Genomic DNA, 18527 nt, shown 5'->3' on the forward strand with positions numbered 1-18527 from the left:
TACAAGGGAGGTTCAACATATAGAAATCAGCCCATTTAATACAACATAGAACAAGATGAAGAACACACATCTCTGATCTAAATTAATGCAGAAAAAAACATTTAACAAAAGTCAATACTTTTTCATGATAACACTCAACAAACTCGGAATAGAAGGAAATTACTTCAAAGTAATGATAGCCATATATATGTGGAAAACCTAGAACTAATATTTTACTTAGGGTGGAAGCCTGAAGGAGTTTCCTCTACGATTGGAAACAAAATTGCCCAGTCTTACCACTTCTATTCAACATACTGGAAGTCCTAGTCAGAGCACTTAAAAAGACATAAAAGGCATCTAAATTGGAAGATACGACGCACAATGATCTCTGTTCACAGATAACATTATCTTATATGTAGAAAACCCTAAAGAGTCCATACAAAAAGAAACAAAAATTTTAGAGTAAATGAATTCAGGGCCACCTGGGTGGCTCAGTCAGTTAAGTGTCTGACTTTGGCTCAGATCATGATCTCACAGTTCGTGGGTCCGAGGCCCATGTCCAGCTCTGTGCTGAAAGCTCAGAGCTTGGAGCCTGCTTCAGATTCTTTCACACACTTGTTTTCTCTCTCTCTCTCTCTCTCTCTCTCTCTCTCACTTTCTCAAAAATAAATATTTAAAATTTAAAAAAAAACGAGTAAATGAATTCATCAAAGTTGGATACAAAATAAACATAGAAAAATCAATCACATTTCTTTTTTTTTTTTTTCCAATGTTTATTCATTTTTGAGAGACAGAGAGAGACAGAGCATGAGCTGGGAAGGGGCAGAGAGAGGGAGACACAGAATCTGAAGCAGGCTCCAGGCTCCAAGCTGTCAGCACAGAGCCCAACGTGGGGCTCAAACTTACGAACTGCGAGATCATGACCTGAGCTGAAGTCGGATGCTCAACCGACTGAACCACCCAGGCGCCCCTCAATCACATTTCTATGTACTGACAATGAACAATCCCAAAGGAAAAGTAAAAACTATAAGTGAACATTCCTGAAGGAAAAGGAAGGAGACAAAAATTAATGGAAACATTATGCTAAGTGAAATAAGTCAGACTGAGAAAGACAACGTATTATTTTTACTCATAAGTAGAATCTAATAAAAATATGAATAAACAAAAAGCAGAATTAGACCTATAAATTCAAGACAGAGAACAAACTGATGCTTGTCAAAAGGGAGGGGGTAAAGATGACTGGGAGCTACAGACTTTGACTTATGGAATGAATAAATCACAGGAAGAAAAGGCACAGCATAAGGAATATAATCATTGATATTTTAATAGCATTGTGGGGGCAGATGGTAACTACAATAGCCGTAAACATAGCATAATGTGGGGCGCCTGGGTGGCGCAGTCGGTTAAGCGTCCGACTTCAGCCAGGTCACGATCTCGCGGTCCAGGAGTTCGAGCCCCGCGTCAGGCTCTGGGCTGGTGGCTGAGAGCCTGGAGCCTGTTTCCGATTCTGTGTCTCCCTCTCTCTCTGCCCCTCCCCCGTTCGTGCTCTGTCTCTCTCTGTCCCAAAAATAAATAAACGTTAAAAAAAAAAATTTAAAAAAAAAAAAAAAACATAGCATAATGTATAAACTTATGGGCTGTACACCTGAAACTAATGTAACATTCTGTGTCAGTTATACTCAAATTAAAAAAAATAATTTAATAATTCATGGATTGGAAGATTCACTATTGTTAAGATGTCAATATTACACAGTATTCTACAGATCAGCATTTTATAAGAATTGCATTTGATGGCATTTTTTGTAGATACAGAAAAGATTCATTCCAAAATATTTTTATATAAAAAATTCTTACTAAATTTTATATAGGGACTCCTAATAACCAAAACAATCTTGAAAAGTAAGAACAAAGTTGGACTTACTGATTTAAGAACTTACTGCAAAGACATGGTAATGAAAACAGTATGGTACTGACATAAAAACAGACATAAAAAGCAATGAAATAAAATAAAAAGCATACAAACAAATCTTTCATTTATGACCAAATGATTTTTGATAAGCATGCCAAGGCCACTTAATGGGAAAAGAACATTCTTAAAATGGTGTTGAGAAAACTAACCACACACACAAAAATGAAGTTAGACCCTTCCCTTACACCATATGTGAAAATTAACTCAAAATGAATAAAAGACCTAAGTAAAACTATAGACCTCTTATAAGAAAACGGGGTGGGGGGGGGGAGAGGAAGCTTCATGGCATTGGATTTAGCAATAATTTCTTGGATATGACACTAAAAACACAAGAAAGGACAACAATGACAAAAATTAGATATACTGGACTTCACCAAAATTACAATTTTTTGTGCTTCAAAGGACAGAGTGAAAAGTCAACTCATAGAATAGGAGAAAATACTTGCAAATCATATATCTAATTAAGGGTTGCCACCCAGAATATATAGAGAACTCCTGTAATTCAATAACAATAAAAAAATCAAACAGCCTGATTAAAAATTGGGCAAAGGATTTGAACAGATATTTCTTCAAAAAATATACAAATGGGCAATAAGTACATGAAACGACGCTCAACATCACTAATCATTAGGGAAATGCAAATAAAAATCACAATAAAATGCTATTTTATTAGCATTTTAGGATAACTCATTAGGATAACATTTTAGGATAACATAGCATTTTAGGATAACTCATTAGGATAACTATTGTCAGGATATATACCCAAAAGAATTGAAAACAGTGACTCAGATAGTGGTACTCTCATATTCATAAGCAGCATTATTAATAATAGCCAAATCATGGAAGCAACCCAAGAGTCACCGATAAATGAATGGCTAGGCAAAATATGGTATATACATTCAGTAGAATGTAAGTAAGGCTTAAAAATGAAATTCTGACACATGCTACACACATATGAACCTTGAAGGCATTATGCTAAGTGACATGTCAGTCACAAAAGGGCTGATATTGCATAGTTCCACTTATATGAGATACCTCAGGTAGTCAAATCATAGAGGCAGAAAGTAAAACAGCAGTTCCTGAGAATAGAGAGAGAGGATAATGCACTATTAAATATTTAATGGGTAGAAGAGTGTCAGTTTTGGGGAAGATGAAAATGTTCTGGAGAATAGATGGTGGCAATGGTTGCACAACAATGTGAATGGACTTAAGCACAGAACTGTACGCTTAAAAATGGTTATGGTGGAAAATTTTATGTTATGTGTATTTAACCAAAATTTTAAAAGTGGAAAAAAAGTTAATTTAGAAATCATTTTCATTTGATTTGGAAATTAGGTGATAAATTACTCTAGGTTTACGTCCATATGAAGAATAACTGACAGGTTGTTCTTTTGCTTAACCAGTAATTTCTTCATTCATTAAATGCACAGAAAATGAAATGTTCTTTTTCTTTTGTTTTAGTGAGACTGAAGATTTTTCCTCAGATACAAGTGCCAAAATATTAGAAGGTTGGATTTATTATTTTTCTTAAATTAGAAAGCATTCAAAAGAAGACTGCTTTACTGCTTTGATAAACTTTTTACTAATTACTTATTGTTTGTTTACTGCCTTGTTTACTGCTTTGATGATTTTTTTAGTTACTAAACCTGAGATTGATATTTTTTCCTGCAAATTTATCTATTTTGGAGGAAAATAATCCATTACTACATCACTCAGGTGTTAAAATGAGCCAACTAGTTTGCCTTTTCTGAATTACTGTTAAGATTTTATTAATGATTTTGATCAAGAAAATGGTGTGATATTATGAATTCAGTTACCATGTTCCTGTGAAAAATATTCATAAAATAAGGTTGCACCATACAATAGTTTTTACTTCAGTTGGAACCCATTATACTAGCATTTAACGATTTCTTACCCTTCCTTTGTACTTAGTCCTACCATAATGAAAAGAAAGGGGAGGGGCCTTTTAGAGCTAAATGTATTTGCTCACATTAATATCTGACTAGTATGGACTTCACTTGAAAAAAATAAATCTCTATTTTTATTTTACTCTAAGGAGTGATACCTACTCCTTCGAACATTTGTGAGAACTTTTTGGTGAAACCTCAGAGGATCAATGTGGTTCTAAGAGTGATCATAGGTACAAGAGGCAGAGTGTCATGTTTAACACAAAGCGGCCTTAAAATTCAAACCACAGTGGGGTGCCTGGATGGCTCAGTTGTTTAGCATCTGATACTTGGTTTCAGTGTAGCTCATGACCTCACAGTTCGTGAGATCAAGCTGTATCTCAGGCTCTACGCTGATAGCGGGAAACCTGCTTGGGATTCTGATTCCTCTCTATGTCTCTGCCCCTCCTCTGCTTGTGTTCTCTCTCCTTGTCTCAAAATAAATAAACTTAAACAAACAAACAAAAAACCTCAAACCACAGGTTTACCCTGGCTATTCCAAACACACAACACCTCTCAAGGAGTTACTTTAAAAACCTAGTTTCTTATCTTCGAAGTGAAATTATTTTAATTAAGATGATTCATACAATAGCAATAAATATGCCAGAATTCCATGAACATACCATAATCAGAAGATATCACAATAATCACTAATCACACCTGTATTATGGAATCATAGGCTGCTAGAGAAACCATTCAATACAACCCCCATCATGTTTACATGAGGAAACTCAAGCTCAGGGTGAGGAAGCAATTTTGCCAAGGTTACTTTGAGTCAAAGTCAGAGTCAATTCTGGATCCTAAATCTCCTCACCATAAATGTATTGTGGGTGTTTTTTCCCATTTTTTTTTCAATGATCATGCTTAATTCTTATATCCTTCTGCAATATTTTAGCTGCCCAATTCAATCTTTTATTTATTCATTCATTCAAATATTTACTAAGCATCTCCTTTGTGCTCTAGGATCCTATATGTGAACAAAACTGACAAAGTCCTTAATCTCATAGAATTTATACTTGAGTGGGCATCAAAGGGTAAGGACATGAACAAGATGATTCCAGATATTTATAAGTATTTCCCATCTCATCTGGGACAAAAGCGAAAGAAATTACAATGGCTTGTAAAATCTTACATCATCTGGATATAACTCCACCCCCTTTTACTTCTCTAACTTCCTCCTCTGTTTCTCTTTTCAGCTCTCTGCCCCAGCCTCATTGACCTTAAACATTCCAGGCATTCAGGCCTTTGCGCTTTCTGATCCTTGTGTCATGCTCTTCCCCCTACATCTCCCTTGCTCAACCCTCACCTTGAGGTCTTTGCTCAAGTTTCACCTTCTCAGTGAGATCTTCTTTTACCATACTCTGAAATTGTACCCTCATTCTCACCATGGCACTAACTCTTCCACTTCTTGGCTGATTTTTTCTCACTGGCACTTATAACTTTCTGATACACTGTTAGATGTTGTTGTTTTTTTGTCACTATCTCCTTCTAGAATGTAAGTTCCCACAGTATTCCCAAGAACCTAAAATAGGCTTATAGTAGGAGGACCATTTAGTAAAATAAGAGAGATGATGGGAATAACTAATGAGAGGCACAAGAATTTTGTTTCGGTTATGTTGAGATTGATTTACCCATTAGATGTTCAAGTTGAGGTGTCACATAAGAAACAGGATTTTTAAGATGGAGTTTAACAGAGAGGTCAGAGCCAGAAATTTATATTCTTTGTTTCATATAGGTATACAATAAAATAAGTTAACTCTGAACATCTGAGATCCTCAACTATCAGGAATTTTTCTATGACTTTTCATCAAAACAAACTCCTAGTATATCCTGGGAAGTTGACAGCCATTTAGCCTAGAAAATTAAAACCTATGTTTGGAATGATAGGCCTAGAAGTAAACCCAATACCCTCAGTCATTTAAAAGCAAAAGTCAGCTCAATTATGTGCAATATAGAGCCAGGTACTTTTAGAAAGATGATCAAACAACAATAAATTTTTACCAGTATTGTCAGATAAGTGCCATAATCAATCCCTGTCATATTTGAGTTATTTGAAGTTTCACTGCTACTCCCCCCTGCAAAACCTACATTTGTCCAAAGGATAACTCAGAGAATGACCACTTGTATTGGCCCTTGATGATGACATGTTTATAAAATGCAAAATTCTTATAAATATCTCATTGAGCCCTGTTGTCAGACAGGCAGGGAAGAATCTCAATCACATTCTACATAATTAGGAAACAGTCAAATAAGTTAGATTCAATTTGCCAATGTTCTTCACTCTAAGAAGTAACGCTAAAACTCAAACTCAGATTTTCGGCCTCCCTAGTGGTTGGTTTTTGTGAAACTTTTCTAATAATTTCTCTCTCTTTGTTTTTAATATTTGTTTATTTTTGAGAGAGACAGAGAGACAGAGCACGAGCTGGGGAGGAGCAGAGAGAGGGGAGACACAGACCCAAAGCAGGCTCCAGGCTCTGAGTTGTCAGCACAAAGCCCGACATGGGGCTTGAACTCACAAACTGTGAGATCATGACCTGAGTCAAAGTCAGACTTTTAACCGACTGAGCCACCCAGGAGCCCCAAAACTTTTCTCTTAATTTGTAACTCCCTTAGTTTAAATTTGCTTTCAGGCATACTAACTTGCCCTGGAATTTAGGCAACTTTTGATTCTGTAGCAACTTCTCCAGATTTCCTCTTGGTATTGCCTCAAAATTCTCCGGGTTCTCACTCAAAGTATTTCATAAGACCAGCACCTTCTCCTTTGTTCCAATAATCTGCTTTTAATTAGCTATGTAGAATCAAAGAGTGTTAGAGCTGGAAGGCCCCTAGGAATCATTTATAAGGTAATCTCTTATTTTACATGTAAACAAATAAACCTGCAGAGATTGAGTACTTATGGATAAACATGTGGCTACTAAGTAACAGAGTTGGCCTTTCCTACTAAATCATATTTCATCTTATAATTCCTAAAGGAAAGTCTAGGATATGCCCCAGAACTCTAGAGATCTTACCTATTTCAGTTGTGTTCCCAATGTCTGTACAGTGAGAGTGATAATAATTTCTTCTACCTAACTAAATTCTAGAACTTTCTGATGAAAAATAATAAGACCAGGTTTGTCTCAATACTATTCATGCCTAAAAAAAGAAAAGAAATAATATTTTTTCCTTTTCTTTTTCCCCTTCCCAACAGGAAATTCTCAGGAGCAAAAGCCAGAGAATTCAAACAGTGTGAAGGTAAATATTTTTCAATAAACTCTAATTAGCATACATGGAGTCCAGTTGAATATAGCCCAGTTTTCAAGGCCACATCAGGGCTTGGGGTGGTACAGTTTGTGGAACATCAGGAAACCTACCCCTGTTCAGTATTTCTTCCTGCTCAGATCTTTCCCTCTGGCTAAGAACTATCCATGGAACTGAAGAAATCCCTTAATCAAAATTTTCACTTTACAGGTAAGTTATTCCTTGCTTACGTGCACAGAGTAACCCACTATTCCTCCCTAGAACCTAAATGGACTTCCACTCTTTAACTGTGTTACTACTGACTCTGGAGAAAACCGTACAGGGAGTCACTTGGCCCTAAGTCACTTGGTCTAAGGCAGGTAGACCCAAGTGAGGAACTTGGTGGAGGCAGGGAGGGAATAGAAGCTTTCAAAAATGGAGGAGACTGGCTTGCAGGAAATGAGCGCTGACTCCATCTATTTTTCTGTATTCCTAAGGACTGATTGTTTAAAGGCAGATTTCCAAGAGGTTCAGCTACTCTCCACTATGAACTCAGGAAAAATTTTCCTCCTAGTTCTTTTTAAAAGTTTCCAATGAGAGCCAAAGCTACAGATCTTCTTTTGCTTTTATCACTTTGTTTCTTGGCTCAATTTAACCCCACTTCTGAATTTCCCCTACACCATGCACATGAATCCATCACTTACCCAGTCCCTTATCATCAGAGTCATCTTCTTCATACTAATGCCAAACCCTGAAGGTGCTGGGAAGTTTCTTATTCAACGTAATCCTCATTTATGAATATAAACATCTATCTGACAACCTCGGGCTTACTTAGGCCATTATTTTCCAAGTAAAATTATATGGAAATAACAGGGAGACAGAATCTGTAGACTGATGACCTCATGACAGACTATTCCTTGTGTCAGGCTAAATTCCTTGCCAATCTGGGCCCTTTTTTGGCTTTTTGCCCTTCCCATAACTTGCAGCTTTTTCCATGGTAAAACTATAGTTGAAGTTGTTATACCCAATCCAATTCAAAGTAAGGTGGACTAAGCACATTCTATCTCATCTCTATCTCTGATTACAACTAAAAACTCTGGACAACAACTGAGGATTCTGGAAAATAAATAATAGCAGGAGTTTGAGGGGACAAATAAAAACTCAAAGAATCAACAATTTCATTATGAGTTTCCTGGTTTTGTACCCCCTTATGTCCTACTTTAGACGTAGAGCAATTCAAATCCTGGAATTGCATAGAGAGAATGGGCAGAATAAATCCCCAGGAGAAATCATTGCTCTCACCAGAATTAAGATATTCCTGTGGACTGGGAAGTAGAAGAATCTCACTTCTTTCCCACTTTTCCCATTTCTTGGCTCTGCCTCAAGGCAAGTTTCAGACACGAAGCTATATGGCAATGGCTGCAGAGGCTTGAGGCACTTAAAACTGTGAGAGAAAAATCCTTCCCTCTGACCAGAAGAATTAGGACAAGGTCTCCAGTAACCTGAAGAAGATTAAAAGGAAATCTGCTTTTTTTTCTCTGCTTCTTTTTGCCACTTTACTCTAGACATAAATGTAATCATGGGATGTGTGAGACAGCACACAGAATGGGTAGCCACAGCATTCTAGCCATAGAACCAGAAAGGAGACTATTTAGAGTTAGGGACATGGGAAAAAAAAGTCACAGAATATCATCAGAAAGGATCCCCTACAAATCTGTATGTCTCTCCTGTGTTGTTCATGTATGGAACTGGCCTGAGTTTACATAAACAAAAGGCTTTGAGAACTTGAACTATAGCTTTAATAGTGGTGCACACACAGGGATGCTACGTATATATACTGCCAAGGCTTTGGAAACTGAATTTACATTGGAAACAGCTATAGAAGGGTAGGATGTGTGGTCTAAATCTAAGTGGGTTAATTACCTACTTAAGCAAACAGATAAAAAACTAAACCATCTCCAGAGTACTCTAACAGTTCTTAGAAACTCATAAGTTGTTTAAAATGCTCAAGATAGAATTCAAAATTACTTAACATACAAAAAATAAGACAATGTCTACAACTTTTAAGGGAGAAGACAAGAGATACCAAGTCTGATGCAACTAAAATTTTGGAATTTTCAGACAAAAACTTAAAGTGGTGGTTAGAACGGTGTTCCATGAAGAAATTACAATCTCTTATGAATAAATCTTATGAAAAGATAGATGTTCCTAAAATAACAAGTATATTTACTCATCTCAGACACTTGGTAGCATCTCCCTGCCAGCGTTTAGATTAGGGATTCTGAAGTCAGTCTCACACATGTGGGCATTTTTTAAGAGATATCAATATCTGTCCCACCCTGAGAGATTTCAATTCAATTGGAGGTGTGGGACCTTGGGATTCATATTAAGAAAAAAGAATTTCCACAGGATGCCTGGATAGCTCATTTGGTTAAGCGTCCAACTTCAGCTTGGGTTATGATCTCGTGGTTCATGAGTTCGAGATCCATGTCAGACTCTGCTCTGACAAATACAGATTCTGTGTCTCCCTCTCTCTTTGCCCCTCTCCCACTTGTACTCTCTTTCAAAAATAAATAAAACATTTAAAAATTTTTTTAAAAAATTTCCACATGTAACTATTGTGCTGCCAATACTGAGAATTAGTGTTTTAGATAGTCTTGGTTCCATTTTATTCCTCAGGTATATATTTGTTTTGAAATATATTAATAGATAAGCTACCTCAAGTCCTCTTTGAAGAACTATGATAAAACTCCTATCATACCTGGTGGTTTTTTACATAATCTATATGTAACATATTTTATGTTTCTTCATGAATTTAGGCCTTTTTAAAAAATTTCTCATCATTGATTTCCTTATTTAATAGCTAGTTTTATAAAATATATACAAGGTAGCCCAATTACCTATCCCAGTCTATTTTATGCCTTTCTGAGAAAATTGCTGCTTCTCTGTTCAAAGAGGTGATATGGGCCTACAGAGTAAAGCTAGTATCTGAGCCATGTTCCATGCCCAACTAGGTCCAGATAGCCTGCTTATTGCTCCAGACTCCAAAATACCTAAGATTTCCATAACAGGAAACTGGAGTTACATAGTGAACAGCCATTTTACCCCTTAACATTATCTCTCATAACATAAAAAGAATTTATAATTTGTTACTTATATCAATACCCCCAAAAGAGGGAGGGAGCAGACAGAGCTGGCTTTTTTTGTGACTTAAGATGGCTGAGCTTTGATCATCATTGAATGGTATCCAAGGCCCACATTCATGACAAGGGTCAGCCCTAGGTGCCATAATTGGCAAAAATTATGATCCTGTCTCAGTGGATAATTCTTTGAGACTTCAGAGCACAGACATTATTGACGTAAGGTGCTACAATTGTTGTACTACATCTTTTGGGGATTTCTAGGTATCTTAGTGTGTACTATCCAATAAAAGATTAAATAAGTACTTTACTTTGTCTTGGCAGTTTATCACCATCTTTGAAGGAAACAAGAATATTGTTGGCAGTGTACATTCCTCAAGAGAAGTCATTTCAGGTACAAAATATACTATGCTTTAGCATTCATCCTGGAATGAGTGGCTCCTTCCTTGAAGTATTGATGCCTATTATCAATATGAGGTTGAAATAATATTCTTACTATGTGTATGTTTGTGTGTATAACAATTTGCAGTTTATTATGGGGTACTTTTATTTTAACTTCAAATCATAGTTACAAATAATATAACTAACATTTATTAGGAATTAAGTATCCCCTTTTTATTAAAGAGGGAAGGGCGAGTCACCGAAGAAGAAAGTAAGAGTATATTATTCAAGGTCACCCTGCAGCTAATAAGCTGCAGAACTGGGATTCAAACACAGATCTGCCCAACTTCAAAACCTAAGCTTGTTCAATATAACCAGAATTCATACACTTAAATGCCCACAGAAGCCATACAGGTAATGTTATAAACAAGAGCAGTAGGTTGAGCAAGGGTCTGTGGTGCACTGGAGATGGCATGTTCCATCTAAAGGAGGGAGCTGCTACTCAGCAATCACTGACACACTGGCTTGTTGCCAGGTCTTCCAATTGAAGTCTTTGCATTCTTCAAAAGAAGTTAGAGGTGAAAATTCCTGACTTTTAAAGTTTAACACATAATTCAAAGTTCTTCTGAAATGTTTTGTGGACCAAACAAAACTTGTCTATATCCCCTACACCATACTATTCTGCCTCTGTGAATCATAAAGCCCTAGTTTAAAAAAGAGAAAATGGAGGGAATAACTATCTGAGGTTACACAGTCAACAAATACAAAGCTTTTAGGGCTCAAAAACAGATCTTCTGACTTTGATCCTCCACTCTTTCTTCCCTCCATAATGTGGTTTCATATTGTTGCCATTGCATCCCAGAATAAGCCCCATATTGGGTAATAACCAAAGATAGTCTATAGTTTTGCTACAGAAAGAACTACTAACAAGATAAATGCAGGGTTCGTGACTTTCTCATGTAGGTTATTAAGCTAAGATACCAGGCACCCTCCGATCTTGAACAATATACAGTCATCTAATAAAGCATGCGGATTTGAGGCAGTGTCCCAAGTGTGTTTCCTGGAGCTGCTCTGCATTAGAACCACCCAGGGTACTTTTTTCACAATGTAGATTCCTGGACCCTCTCTAGCCTAAGTTAGCATCTCTGAGTAATGGTGCCCAGAGATCTGAATTTTTAACAGGACCACAAGTTTCAAGAACAGAAATTATTTTGTACCTCCAATGACAATTTCAGAAGTCTTGCAACAATGCCTCAATCATGTCAGTAAAATTTTATCTTACTTTTTCAGAAAGTACATCTTTCTCTTTCATCTATGCTTTTGTGTCTTATCTGCTGCAAATTTTGTGGATTTTTTTTCCTTTTAAATTCTTAGGTCATTTTAAAAAATAATAGTAGAGTAAAAACCCTGAATATACTTTTTTGTTCTTTATTTTTAGTTAAATTTACCGTTGGCTATCTTAACTTTAACTATAGAAGATTATCTTGCTAGAAAAGACAAATCTAGGTAACTACAAGATGTATAGTCATGAACTTTGGCACATGATGGAATTAAGAAAATGGGGGTGCCTAGGTGGCTCAGTCGGTTAAGGATCTGACTTTGGCTCAGGTCGTGATCTCATGGTTCCTGAGGTTGAGACCTGCACTGGCCCCTGTGCTGACAGCTCAGAACCTGGAGCCTGCTTTGGATTCTGTGTCTCCTGCTGCCTCTGTCCCTTCCTCACTCACACTCTGTCTTTCTGTCTGTCTCTTAAAAATTAATAAACATTAAACATTATTTTTTTAATTTAAAAAAAGAAAATTTGGTCATGTGTGTTTTCATGTCTTATCAAAAAGTTTCAAAAAAGTACATAAATGTTCATTTCTATCTTTACATATTTATAAGTAAAATTATAATTTTGTGATAATTAAAATATGAAGAATGTATAAAATGTGAAAAATGAATGTAGAAAAATATAGAAAAATGAATCTAAATGAAAATTCTTTTATTATCTATACAGTCTTATCTCACATGATAAAAAAAAATCACTTGAAGTTAACCAATTGAAAATTCACCCAAAGTAGGTGAGAAATTATGACAATTTTAATGCACTTGTGCTTTCACTTGAGTACTCTGAAATAGATACCCTCGTTGTGTAAAGTTGAAAGTTACTTTAAGTTTAGCTCATCAGGCTTTTTCCAATAGTGTTCTGATAGAAAAAGAAAGACATTCTTTGTACAACTAACTGGAGAAGTATCAAAGTGCGGTAGGTCCATGAGAGTCAAAAAGCTGGCCCCCTCCCCCAGGGGCGCCTGGGTGGCGCAGTGGGTTAAGGGTCGGACTTCAGCCAGGTCAGGATCTGGCGGTCGGTGGATTCGAGCCCCGCGTCAGGCTCTGGGCTGATGGCTCAGAGCCTGGAGCCTGTTTCTGATTCTGTGTCTCCCTCTCTCTCTGCCCCTCCCCCGTTCATGCTCTGTCTCTCTCTGCCCCAAAAATAAATAAACGTTGAAAAAAAAATTAAAAAAAAAAAAAAGCTGGCCCCCATTCCCAGAGCATCCATTTTCTACCCATATGACCTTAGGCAAGGTATTTAACCTTGCCAAGATTCAGTGTCCAAAAATGGAGTTATCACTCTTCCTATTTCCCTTACAAGAGTGTTAGAAGGATCAAATTAGAAGAGCCTTTGTGAGGGGCACCTGGATGGCTCAGCTGGTTAAGCATCTCACTCTTGACTTCAGCTCAGGTCATGATCTCATGGTTTGGGGTTCAAGCACCATGTCAAGCTCTGCACGATAAGTGCAGAGCCTGCTTGGGATTCTCTCTGTCTCCCTCTGGCTCTGCCACTCCCCTGCTCTCTCTGTCTCTCAAAATAAATAAATAAACTTAAAAAAAAGAACCTTTGCAAATGTTTTTAAATCCCATAAAGTATTTTATAAACATCACTTTCTTAATTCTAAATCATCAATTCTATAGTATAACTGTCTCAATTAGAATGCCTAATAAATACTCATATTACTTTTTTGCTTTTTCCACAGAAACTCCCAAGCCTAGTATTTCCAAACAAGGATCTAAAATGTTGGCAAAGGTATCTTCAGCTCTCTCAAAGGTGTTTTCTCGAAGTAACACCAATATTTCCAAATCTTCTTCACCACCTGACCAAGATGAGCCCTGAAGCTTTTATACCTGATAGAACTATGCTTACTTCCCTTAGAAAATAAAGTGATTTTTAAAGCATAACATATTGTCCTAGAAGATGATTTTTATAATACTGAGCAGAATTTTAAGATCAAAGCAAGTACAATAGAAATTTGGATAAGAGAAAGGTTTGATGAATGCTTTTGATAAACATTTGGCATGAAAAGAGGCACAGTGTTAGTATTACCTGTGTGCCATAAATATGAAGCGACCAAAAGTGTACCTGGAAATGACCTTGGAGGTTTCCTGTTAAATTTTTAGAGGGTATTTTCACCAAAATAGTTAGCAAATTGAGATAACACTCAAGTGAATTCTGTAACACAGATATGAAACTGAATGGTTCACTATTAAAGGTGTATTTGTATGTTCAAATAAAAATATACCAGATATAAGAAATCAGCTTTTCCCACCTGCAGATAAAGTATCATCAGTTTATAAAATACCTCCCAAACAAAAATATCTAACTATGAATAAAGCACCATGTAGAAGTAATTAATTAGTTACCAGTAATTTAATTACTAGTAAAATACATAGTATTTTATCTATGTATGCATAAAATAACTTTTACAACTTTAAAAAAACTTTTCAGAAAAAACAAAGGGATTTTGTGGGTCAAATACTATCAATAGGTAAATTGTTGGTCAGCAAAGCATTAAATCCTTTATATTAATATTTTCTCATGAATATAAATAAAGGCTCTATTTGTAGGAACATAAAAATGACAATTTAACAAGAGGAATAGCTAGTAGAGTGATAAAATAAATTTTTCAAAATCATTTAACTTGCTACTTTGTAGCATATTTGCCACTAGATTCTAAGGATCTTGTTTAAAAGATCCAAAACAGCAAAGAGTGTCAGTGATCATCACTATCTAACCTAATGCCGATTCATGAATTTTTAGAAAATGTGACATCTTCTCTTTTATCTAAAATTTTCTTGACAGTAGCCAGCACTAAAGTAGAAACATCTGAGAAAATTTTATTTTATAAAACTGAATTTCCTTTAATAAAGTTAGGTTATGACATTGAGCTCTGGAGAAAAAGATGTGATTATATAGTAGAATTTTTACATTCTAATCACAATGTAGTTACTCAATTGGTAATTTAATCTATTTATACTAATCTCATGAATTATTTGATCTCAAAGATACACAAAATAATGTAACTTACAGATGCAGTCATTTTCAAAAATGATAGTTAATAAGAAATGACTGGCAGTCCAGTTCAAAATTGTTCTCAGAAGAATTCTACCAATGGGCTTATACTGACAAGTATTAAGTTGAAAGTATTCTTACAGATGTCACCAAAACCACTAGTGTTCAATGTCACATGCTTTTAATAAAAACTGCCTTTTAACATATTATTGTTTACAAAGCTTTTATCCATCATTTCAAAAGTTGATAAGGAAATAAGCAAATCTTTCATAGGTGAAATTCACTCTGATTTTCAAGACACTCTGATTCACATAGTCCTGTAGTTAAATATTAACTATGTAATGATAATGTACTCAGGGACACCTAAGTGGGTCAGTGGGTTGAGCAAACAACTCTTGATTTGGGCTCACATCATGAACTCACAGTCCTGAGATCCAAACCCACCTGTGGCTCCATGCTAGGTATAGAGTCTGCTTAAGATTCTCTCTCCCTCTTCCTCTGCCCTCCCCACCTCTTCACATGCTTTCTGCCTATCTCTCAAAAACAAAACAAAACAAAACAAAACAAAACAAAACAAAAAAACAACAATAACACAGAATAGTGTACTCATATGAAGTTTTTTTAATGGTAAAGGAAACTTTCAGTTTTTCCTACCTCAAGTAGAAGAAAAAGCATCAAGTTCAGGATTTGTTGTTAAAGCTGTCAGAATTATGGAAAAAGTGGTTAAAATTATGGTTAAATTGAAGTCCCAAGTAAAACCTTCAACCTGAAAAGGTTCTGTGTCAAAAGTCATGTGTTAAATGAAACTTTGGGCATATTTGGCTAACGTAGTGAAAAAGATGCTAAAAGGATCAAAGATTAATTAAAAAAAAAGCCTATTACTTGATAGGGGCACATGGGTGGTTCAGTCAGTTAAGTGTCCAACTTCAGCTCAGGTCATGAGTTTGAGCCCCTAGTCAGGCTCTGTGCTGACAGCTCAGAGCCTGGAGTCTGCTTCACACTCTGTGTCTCCCTCTCTCTCTCTGCTCCTCACTCACTCATGCTCTCTCTCTCTCTCTCTCAAAAATAAACAAACAAGAAAATTTTTAAAAAGCATATTACCTAATAAATTTTTGGTAGCTGAAATTTCTAGAAGTACCTATCTTTGAGCTGTTGATCCTAAAGAAGGCCTTTTAAATCCATAAGGCATTGGAATGATTTATTAGGTTGTTGATTCTGTTTATGTTGTACAAAAACACAATTTGGCAAACTTTTTATGTAAAGGGCTAGATACTAAACACCATAGGTTTGCAGAGCATATGATCTTTATCAAAGCTATTCCATTGTGCCTTTGTAGCACAAAAGCAGCCTTAGAAAATGTATAAACAAATAATGTAGCTGTCTGGGATCCAATGAAAATTTACTTATGAAGAATGAAATTTGAACTTTAATTTTCACATCATAAAATACCATTCTTCTGATTTTTTTCAGTGAGGGGTTGTGGGGGGATAAGCTAAATAGGTAATGTGTATTAAGGAGGGCACTTGTGCTGAGCACTGGGTGTTAAAAGTAAGTGATGAATCACTAAATTCTACTACTGAAACCAATCCTACACAATATGTTACCTTGAATTTAAGTAAAATCTTGGAGGAAAAAAAATTGTAAAACCATTCTTAGCATTTAAGCTGGTCAAAAAAAGATGGCAGTCTAGATTTATGGCATTGGTGGTAGTTTGCTTACTCATTTCCATTAAAAATTTGGGATCCATAAATTAGTTGAGTATGATAAGAAGGATGCAGAATATTTCTAAAAGCAATGGACTTTACTAGTGAAGTACTTTATAAACAATCAGTGATTACAAAATATCAGTACATAAATTTCAAACATTTATCTCTCTAGTGATTTGGTTATTTGAATATATTGCCAAGAAGGCACATGAGCATTCAAAATCGACCTTGGGTTAAAAAAGTTTAATTTGTAGCTGAATTTCTAGCAAAAATTATTTCTTACCTTGGGAATAGCCAATCAAAATGGATCCAGACATAATTTCAGAATAGTTGGTAGTCATATTTGTAAAACATTCATCATCAATCTCCATTGCAACAGAAGGGGGTAAGCAGCTCCAAGTTCTCAGCCCCCACAGAAAGATTGACAAAAGGTAAGTTGAAAATGGTAACAAAGATCTGTGGTGTTTTCACTTGCCCTTGCTCCAACACCCCCGCATCCCTCCAGCACATGAGCAATCTTGAAAAAGAAACCTGCAACCTTATTTAAGTCCTTTGACTCTAAGCTCTATAGGGAGCACAGCAAACCTTATTAGAAAATTATTGTGTATGTTTGTCCATTCCAAACCATCTGGGAGATGCCTGAATGAGGGATTCAAGGAGCATGTCTCTGTTTCACCTGATAGAAAACAGACCAGGAAAACAGTGGGCATTACTCAAAACAAGTGCAAGCCAAACTCACAACTCAGATTCCCAGGGAAAGAGTATGATGGAAACATGAAATAGATGCCAAAGGCCCTGGAACAAAAGTTAAGGAGATTCATTAAGAAGTTAGGACATTCAAAAACTCCCATGTGAGGAAATTTAGAAAGCCGTGCACATGCCCAGAGCAAAATTCATGTGCAGAAAACAATGTGAAAGACACTAAGCTTTCACCTCAGGCTAATCCTTAGGCTTAATGTAAGCCTAGCTAAGTACTGAAATAGTGCCTTTGCACAGAACCATTCTGCACAAAGGGATGAATTATTTTGTTTCCGTGTCTGCTTGTTTGTTTTGTTTGTGTATGTGAGGGTCAGGGGTGTGAGTGCAGGGTTGTGTTTTAGCTCCTGGTGCTCAAGGGAATCTCTGCCAAAATTAGTTTAACACAAAGAACAGAGACTTCGGTATTCAGAGAAGACAACACAGCCTTTAAAAAATAGTTTGAGAAAGTCACTACACAAATGGACTAGTACAACCTTCAACACTGGAGAAACAATAAATTCTGGCAAAGAGGGAAATCTGATTTCCATATGTCATAATACTCATATGCCCAGTTTTCAACAAAATAACTCATGGAATACAAAGAAACAGGAAAGTATGGCCTATTGAGAGGAAGAAAATGTTAAGAAATCATCCTTGAGGGAGTGCCTCGGTGGTTCAGTGGGTGAACCGTCCAACTTCAGCTCAGGTCATGCTCTCACAGTTCATGGGTTCGAACCCCTCATTAGGCTCTGCGCTGACCACTCAAAGCCGGGAGCCTGCTTTGGATTCTGTCTCCGTCTCTCTCTCTGTCCCTCCCCACACCCTCAAAGATAAATAAACATTAAAAAAAGAAAAGGAAATCATCCCTGAAGGAAATACAGGCTTTGGATTAATTATACAAAGACTAGAGAACAATTACATTAAATATGGTCAAAAAGCTAAAGAAAAACATAAAGACTGAAGGAAATCAGAAAAACAAGGTATAAACTAAATGAAAATATCCATAAAGAAGTAGAAATTATTAAAAGAAAAAGCCACTGTGGAAAATTTTGACATTTCCTCAGAATATTTATTATATATTTATAATATAATATAATAATAAACATATTTATTTATTCAGTC

The 18527-nt window shown here is 36.1% G+C and overlaps 1 protein-coding gene across 1 annotated transcript in view; it reads left to right on the plus strand.

Moving 5' to 3' along the window:
- The window catches only part of FSIP2 (fibrous sheath interacting protein 2), a 98970-nt gene extending 85120 nt beyond the window's left edge, over positions 1-13850 (plus strand). The window contains exons 21-24 of the mRNA XM_043577241.1: positions 3410-3456; positions 7085-7128; positions 10578-10647; positions 13649-13850. Coding sequence (XP_043433176.1) covers positions 3410-3456; positions 7085-7128; positions 10578-10647; positions 13649-13785 — 298 coding nt within the window. The 3' untranslated portion in view covers positions 13786-13850. The remainder of the gene's footprint in view (positions 1-3409; positions 3457-7084; positions 7129-10577; positions 10648-13648) is intronic.
- The last annotated feature ends 4677 nt before the right edge of the window (positions 13851-18527 follow it).

The sequence above is a fragment of the Prionailurus bengalensis genome, chromosome C1, assembly GCF_016509475.1.
Source record: "Prionailurus bengalensis isolate Pbe53 chromosome C1, Fcat_Pben_1.1_paternal_pri, whole genome shotgun sequence".
Lineage (NCBI taxonomy): Eukaryota > Metazoa > Chordata > Mammalia > Carnivora > Felidae > Prionailurus > Prionailurus bengalensis.